This window comes from Homalodisca vitripennis, chromosome 2 (genome assembly GCF_021130785.1).
Source record: "Homalodisca vitripennis isolate AUS2020 chromosome 2, UT_GWSS_2.1, whole genome shotgun sequence".
NCBI classification, from domain to species: Eukaryota; Metazoa; Arthropoda; class Insecta; order Hemiptera; family Cicadellidae; genus Homalodisca; species Homalodisca vitripennis.
In genome coordinates, this window is record NC_060208.1 from 13,814,839 (window position 1) to 13,823,467 (window position 8,629).

At 34.2% G+C, this 8,629-nt stretch overlaps 1 protein-coding gene across 1 annotated transcript; it reads left to right on the forward strand.

The window, feature by feature from the left end:
• The first annotated feature begins 245 nt into the window (after positions 1-245).
• Positions 246-4,306, forward strand: LOC124356208. The gene is made up of 2 exons (XM_046807391.1): positions 246-644; positions 4,062-4,306. Exons 1-2 carry the CDS (start codon positions 304-306, stop codon positions 4,162-4,164), a joined length of 444 nt encoding a protein of 147 aa, XP_046663347.1. The 5' UTR covers positions 246-303; the 3' UTR covers positions 4,165-4,306.
• Positions 4,307-8,629: the final 4,323 nt, after the last annotated feature.

The following is an 8,629-nucleotide window of genomic DNA, read 5'->3' on the forward strand; positions in this document are numbered from 1 at the left end:
CTAGTGTGTTGAAAATTCTCTTGGCTGAAAAATTCTTTTTAGATAGTATCGAAAATAAACATCCTGTTATTTTTAGAGCATTTATTAGTATTCACCCATCTCATTAAACAGGCATAAGATCTTAATAAACTTATTATCTATTATTATACAGTAGAATTAAAGTATGTATGTGTAATAAGTACATATTTTGCCATTTACGTTGTGGTCGTATCCGCTTCCATGGATACAATTAAAATTTATAAAAATATGGCGAGTCATTAAAATTTCTGTGCAATATATTTGCTGAATTTATAGCATCTGGTGATGGAGAGATGGATTAAATTGCGTGAAATGAGGTTGGGTATAAAGATACCCAACAGGCTAGGGCTTCAACTACCATCTAGGGCACAAAGTGTGGACTTTAGAGAATATAGACAGAAGAAACCATCTGCAAGATCTCTCCCCACCAAGAATAGTCCCTCTCGCTCTTTGGTGGCCAGACGTATGAAATATCATCCAACGCGTAGAAGAACAGATGATCCAGCTCAGCAGAGAAATCTTTCTACAAGGCAATGTCTGACCAGCTGTGAAAACGGTGTTCAGGATGAATCACTGATTTGTCAACTCTCCAAGATCCACATATTAAAAAGGGCCAAGGCTAGACGGTAATATAAATTTCTTTAAATTTCCTGGTACAATTTTATTTTATATTTGATACTCTTCTCTAAAGAGACCGTTCAGTTTGAATGGAAGTAGGCCAAACTGAGCAGTACTCAACATCCTTTGAGAGTACTTATCTAGGAATACTAGGAATATTACGTTAGTCCTGTATCACATCCATTGAAAGTACTCGTCTAGGAATACTAGGAATATTACGTTAGTCCTGTATCACATACATTGAAAGTACTCGTCTAGGAATACTAGGAATATTACGTTAGTCCTGTATCACATCCATTGAAAGTACTCGTCTAGGAATACTAGGAATATTACGTTAGTCCTGTATCACATCCATTGAAAGTACTCGTCTAGGAATACTAGGAATATTACGTTAGTCCTGTATCACATCCATTGAAAGTACTCGTCTAGGAATACTAGGAATACTACGTTAGTTCTGTATCACAAACACGCACTCTTGTGTTCACTGATTCTTTTACTTCCCAATGTAAATGAGAACTAAAGTTGAACAATTGCAAACTTGGCTGAGCGTTAGTGAAGCCTATCATTCGAGAGGCTGGAAAATTGCATTTCTGAATCGAGAACGAACTGACTTATACACAAAATTTTTCCTGAAGATTCATTCCTACATAGACAATAAAGCATACATTTTGCCATTCGTCTAACGGGTAACTATGATGCCAAAGAGAAACTCGCAGATTAAATCAATGTGTAAACAACTGTGGTTTTCACTTTGGCCGAGCGTTAGCGAAAGGGATTTACATTTTTGATTTGTGTCTGTCTTACGGCAATATATCTCGAAAACAAAAACTAACTTGAGACTTGACATCTTCCACGGAACTTGTATGGTATATAGGCAACATAGAGTTCGATAGTGGTGCATGTCACTCCATGAGATTTAGGCAGAGCGGTAACGAATATTTTTATACTGGTATCACGAGACACGAAAAAATCGCAGAATAAATAAACTTGTGAAAAAAACTAATTATTAATTAGTAACATTATATACTGAGATGTAATATGGTAATTTAACATGTGCATAATGAAACACGAAACCTAACCATAACACTCGTAAACATCCGTAAAATATCTCGAAAATTTCATCCGAAAAGAGGCAATATCAACTTTGATGATCGTCCATCCATAAGAATTGGCTGAGCGTCGTTCAAGCCTAGCATTTAGTAGACTGGCTCTTTGTCAGCCAGGTGGTGTAAACATTTCTTTTCTGTATGACTGTCTCTCATTTTATCCGAAGGATATCTCGAGGATGAAATTATCTATAGACAAACTATTGCGTGAAAGTTCGGCGAAGCATTTTACGTCACATGGTGTCTTGTTACAAAAAAATGAAAGATGGTATCCGAATATTATAAGTCTTAGAGATACCGTAGCCCAGATTTAAGTCCTGACTATTGCAGTATCATTTGTTACCAGAACGTTTGCCCTTGGATTGTAACCACTCTCTTGTTCTGTTTCACCATGGAGACAGACCGTGAAAGTTGAAACTGAAAGTTGAACTTAAAACTAGCCTTTACTTAAAATGATAAACTAATAGAAATCTGTTCTTGAAATTTTATCAACACGCATTTTCTAAATAAAACTAATACTAGGGAATGTTTTAAAAGTACAAAGATAGACGCAACTTTACAGATCTGGCATGCATGTTGTTCTCGTTGTCTGAAAAGAAGTAAGAATAAAATTGGAGCATTTATTTTTTAGGGTTAGATCCACCGTTTAAGTATTAAATTTGCAGACATATGTGCTTAGTTATTTCGATAATTGAATAAATAATAATAAAAGGGAAATGAGGTTTTGACTTACGTATAGTTTTGCATCTCATTACTTGAGAGTATTGAAACGTGTTAGCATTTTTATTGGAAATAGCGAATTGAAGATTAGAACTTTAATTAGTGATGTTGAGTGATTAATAGTGAATAAAGGTTCCCCAAACCAGTGAGGATTTCCCCAACTATTATTGCTGACCTAAGATGCATAAGGATATTCACCGTCCATTGACAGTAAGTGAACCCAGGGTCTGAGGCAGCAGGGCAGGAGGAACTATAAAAATAGTATACCAAAGTTTATATATTAATTTAAACAAACTCTCCAATAATATAAGTTTTTATTTTTGTGAGGCCTTTCGTACTCAATGAGAACATCTTCGGACCCACATAACTGAATAAAAGTAATAATAAAAATAATAACATTTTAAATTAATATATAATTTCCAATAACAAAAGAGCTTCAAGAACGTATACCAAAGTTTGTTTAAAATTTGTTATTGACGATGGAAGGTTTGATAGGATAACAAGATTTCGGATATTTCCCATCCTTATAGTTACAAAAGGTATAACGCAACGTTTTGAAGATTGAAATCTATCCTCTTCGTCAGGTGGGGGGGGGGGTATTAATTCATACAAAAGTAAAGAACAGAAAGAAGTAAAGAAGGGAAAGAAATGGGTTCAAACATACCCAAAAGCTGCTGGAGTCCAGTCCAGGCGTTGTCACTGCAGATAATGCAAATTCCAAGCACAAGTCATGAGTACGAGAAACACAATCACACATAATACCTCCCCTCACCTGACAAAGAGGGTAGATTGCAATACTCGAAACGTTCTTTTATACCTTTTGGAACCATAACGATGGCAAATGTCAGAAATTCTATGCAAATTAATTATTACTCGAGACTGAATTATCATTTGAAGACTGAAACTGAAATCGGTTGGCCAAGTGTAACTTGTGTTCTCAAACGCTAGTTGCTTCATAATTGCTTGTTAACTTTTCAGCTTAATAGATAACATGGAACCACCATTTGATAGAACTTGGTCTTATAGTATCTGGCCCATAACGTTACAACTCTTAAGGTCAGTATTTCTTCTAAGGACAATTTTCGGTCACAGGATGATCAGGATGTCGTCTGAAAGGAGTTTCCTTGCTCCTCATATAGGCGTGAGTGAAATAATAGGAGTGAAACTGGGGTTAAAAAAGAGTTGGTTTGTGTAGAACTGTACGGTATGATTACAAAAATATAAAATTAAGATAGTTGACAGTAGTTTAGTAATACATTTAGAAAACATATGTGGTAGATAAGGGTTGCTACTGGATAAAACGTGAAATAAAGGACCTCTTTAACTGTGTGTTGGTTTGGGTCTGAGTTAGAGATAGTGCAGGCTCAAATCTGCCTGTGACCATAGCACTTTTTATCAGTACCATCAACCATTGTACTGATTCTACTCTCCCTCTTTTTATGATTGATAAGATTCTCACACAGGCCAGTGGCCCATGAGGACGGACAGAGTAAGGCTTAAAAGAGAATCAGCCTCTCCTATATAACTGTTATACTTGTCTTAGTTATATGAGATATTTTCACAAAAGTATACAGTACAGGGATGTGCGTGTGTTTACAGGCGTAGGTGCTTAGGTATCCGAAAGTTGTGTTACCGCAACCGCTACCCGAAGAAGGTCCGGCGCCGCCCTGGTAAAGCCCGCGCTACCCGAAGAGGAAGATAAGCACGCGTGGGTATTTAACCTAAAAATAAAAACAGTTTGTCCAACAAATCAGATAGTACTTCAAACTTTAGAAACTATTTTATGCTGTGTAGTTAATTTGTTTGTGCGTTTTGTTGATTAAATTGTCTTCATTTTGTTGTGAGCTGTGTTGACATACATTACATAGTTTTACCGCAGTGTTTATTACTATAACATATTGATACCCCTATGCACAAAGCTTAAATTAATTTCAATTCTCGAGTGTTAATGTCTGTAGGTAAAGAAACTATTTTTCAAATATACTATGCTTATGTGTACTGTAGGTTAAAATATACCATTGGATTCTGGGTGTCATCTAGTGAAATTTTAAGAGTTTTTAGACTCCAAAAGAGGATTTTAGCATTATGTCAGGATCTGGTAATCGTGCTCATTGTAAGCCTTTTTTCAGCAACTGATCTCCTCACAATTCTAAGTATCTACTTAATTGAAGTTTTAACTTTTTTAAAAATAACCCCCATTTTTTGCGGAAAACACCTTTAACCATCAGTACAATACCCGCCACAAGGGTGACATGGTCTACCCGATCCATAGATTGATGCTTGTTGAAAAGCAAATGCACTATTCAGATCTGCGGCTATATACTCGCTGCCTTGGCACCTGAAAACCTATCCAGCTCAAAACATTTTCTAAAAAAAGTTTAACTCATTTTGAAAGAAAGATGTCCATATACTGTACAAGAATTCCTGTCAGATTTTACCAATATATAAATAATATTAAGCGACCTTATTAGAATGGTATTATTTTAGTATGTAACTTATTTAATATAACATTTGTTATTACAGAAATAAATGGATTCTGATTTTGATACTACACTACATAAACATGAGAAGATTATGGTTTTATTATTAGGAGACATTTCATGACACCCAATCATCTACCATTAGAATCCTAACAAATCCCTTTTACAACTGACCAATTAATAAAAGATCAGGTATTTAAACAGCATCCTGCTAACATTACATAGACCTTATAAAAAATTGATTACTACAACTATTTACTTCACTGTATACACTTGGACAAAAATTTTGACCAAATGTTTAACGAGGCTGTATAGGATAATTCCCAAGCCAATAGTTATTAAGGAGGATTTGCAAGGTATAATGAAAAGAAAAATATTGCACCGAGGTTTCAAAATTCCAACACCCGCGGCATGTCCGGTCAACCAAAACCAAATTTCCAGATGTAGGCCTATTTTTTGGGCACAATAGTGTATAATATTCGCAGTGAGTGTAAAATTCTATTTATTGATGTAAAAGTTCTTTGCATTGACAAATTAATACAATTACTTATTTTTCTATGACAATCAGTTAGGTATAAGCGACAAAATGCAACGGTTATCCTGGATTTGGAGCTTAGTTTGTTACACTCGCCAACCACTCTTCAGACTCTATTTTCGAAGAAAAGTAAACCAAGGAAATTTTACGTTAGATTGGTCTTCTCCCCAAAATTTAACATCAGAATACAAAAAAAGACGAAAAAGTGAGCTACAGAATGTTACAATATAGTTTTGCACATCACGACACTTCTGTATACTAAATGCTACGTTGGGCAAATAATTTAGAATCCTTTAGTTCAAATTTGCGGGGACAGATTCGCAGGAAGAGTATTATATTATAGCTCTAACTGAGCCACCTGAAAAAGACAGAGGAACACTCTGTACAAAAACCCGCAACCACATTATCAAGCAATTGAGTCTACAAAAGTTTTGTAAAAGTGAATGTGATTTTCCCCAACTTAAATGTAAAGTTGAAGATGTGCGCTAAGCGATAATACTTCATTGACATGAGAGAATCCTGAGAGATTTCAAAGTTCTATTGTGACGTTGACATCCTTCCTGCTTTGTGTATTCTGTAGAGTTCAATTTCCGTGATGGATTGTCAATTTATTTACTCTTCCATTTGCTCTTAGGCACTGAATATTTCATCACAACGACATCAAAACAGATGTCCAATAAATAATGCCATAAGTAACACGGGTTTTTAATTATGGGTATATTATTTATTTTGGCCAATATATTTCACTTGTTCTCGTCAATTCTTTGTCAATTGATTTGTAGATCAGAATTGAAACGAACCGTAGTCGAAAATGTTGTATAAACATTCGGATCTATTCCGTAGTATCTATTATATATATTCTGTGTTAATTATACGGTGCCTTACAACATTGGGTCGGTTTGGGCATCAAGGGTATTACGCCACAAATCTATATCTATATCTACTTGTATCACAAATCTATATACTTGTATCCATCTATAAAGTACCTTACATTGGGTCTGGGAATGAAGGTTTGGTTAGGATAGGTTATATTAGAATATGGTAGGTTCGGTTATGTTTTGCTAGGTTCACTTCACAAGGCTTCACATGATTTCCCCTACCATCCTGAAATTATTACTTTTACCAACTCGAGTTAGCTATTCTTCATAATATTTGACCAATATGATTAATTTACTATAACTATTATTACTTTCTCGTTAAATCCCGTTAGTACAATGCTATGTACAATGGTTATTGTAATTAATTTTTCATTTTGACAAGTGAATTTGGTTATTGCGCACAATAACTATATGCATAATAGCATATGCTATGGCGTGTATACGAATTTTTATTGTATAAAAGAAAGATATGCATAAAGTTCAAAAATGCATGCCCTACTTTCTATTGTGGATATAGGCACAAACATTTTACCAACACTTTTCTTCTTTTCATTCTAAAACCAACAACTATTTCAATGTAACAATATTTGTACTGCCACTCCACTAACGAGTGGTGATGGACTCTCCACCCCCTCCCCCCTACTCACCTCGCCATAGTTTGTAATTTGCTTGTTAGCCCAATTAAGGCAATCGTAATTAAAATCTCTTTACGTTATCGGTAATTTTATTCCATTAAAACGAATTGCTCGAAACATTTATACTTTACAACAGTAATGGAATATTCAAATCAAATTTTTGCATCGGCTTATAATTGGTTTAACCCGACCAATAACGCAAACTTAAATACAGTTTATGATTGGTAAAAATAAAACTATTTTATCGCTCTATATATTGCTTACATATAGAATCTCATTATACATTGTACAGTATAATAATATTGAAAGAAATAAAACGTTAAAAATACTGCATTTCCAGTAAAAAGCAGACAAAAACAGACAGTCTGGGATAGTATAGCAAAGTAACATATGTAGCATTTTTATACGATATAACAGAGTAAGATAGATAATAACTTTTGTATGATATAACATAGTAAGATAGTAACGTGTTTGGTATGATATAAAGAGTAGCATAGTTACTCCTCTGTTAATAATAATGTAGCAGAGTATGAAAGCTAATACGTTTGGTATGATATAGCAGAGTAAAATAGAAACTTGGTTTGGTATGATATAAAGAGTAGCATAGTTACACCGCTGATGTAGCAGAGTAGTCCACGTTTGGTATGATATACAGCAGAGTAAGATAGTAACGTGTTTGGTATGATATAAAGAGTAATATAGTTACTCCGCTGTTAATAATAATGTTGCACAGTATGATAGCTAATACGTTTGTTATGATATATCAGAGTAAGATAGTAACGTGTTTGGTATGATATAAAGAGTAGCATAGTTATTCCGCTGTTAATAATAATGTAGCACAGTATGATAGCTAATACGTTTGGTATGATATATCAGAGTAAGATAGTAACGTGTTTGGTATGATATAAAGAGTAGCATAGTTACTCCGCTGTTAATAATAATGTAGCAGAGTATGATAGCTAATACGTTTGTTATGATATATCAGAGTAAGATAGTAACGTGTTTGGTATGATATAAAGAGTAGCATAGTAACTCCGCTGTTAATAATAATGTAGCAGAGTATGATAGCTAATACGTTTGTTATGATATATCAGAGTAAGATAGTAACGTGTTTGGTATGATATAAAGAGTAGCATAGTTATTCCGCTGTTAATAATAATGTAGCACAGTATGATAGCTAATACGTTTGGTATGATATATCAGAGTAAGATAGTAACGTGTTTGGTATGATATAAAGAGTAGCATAGTTACTCCGCTGTTAATAATAATGTAGCAGAGTATGATAGCTAATACGTTTGTTATGATATATCAGAGTAAGATAGTAACGTGTTTGGTATGATATAAAGAGTAGCGTAGTTACTCCGCTGTTAATAATAATGTTGCACAGTATGATAGCTAATACGTTTGTTATGATATATCAGAGTAAGATAGTAACGTGTTTGGTATGATATAAAGAGTAGCATAGTTACTCCGCTGTTAATAATAATGTAGCAGAGTATGATAGCTAATACGTTTGTTATGATATATCAGAGTAAGATAGTAACGTGTTTGGTATGATATAAAGAGTAGCATAGTTACTCCGCTGTTAATAATAATGTAGCAGAGTATGATAGCTAATACGTTTGTTATGATATATCAG

Excerpts from the sequence above, each read along its gene's own strand:
- LOC124356208 (XM_046807391.1), top strand. The coding sequence starts at position 304 with ATGGAGAGATGGATTAAATTGCGTGAAATGAGGTTGGGTATAAAGATA. Across the intron at positions 645-4,061 it reads AAAAGGGCCAAGGCTAGACG|GCGTAGGTGCTTAGGTATCC; the intron begins GTAATATAAATT and ends GTGTGTTTACAG.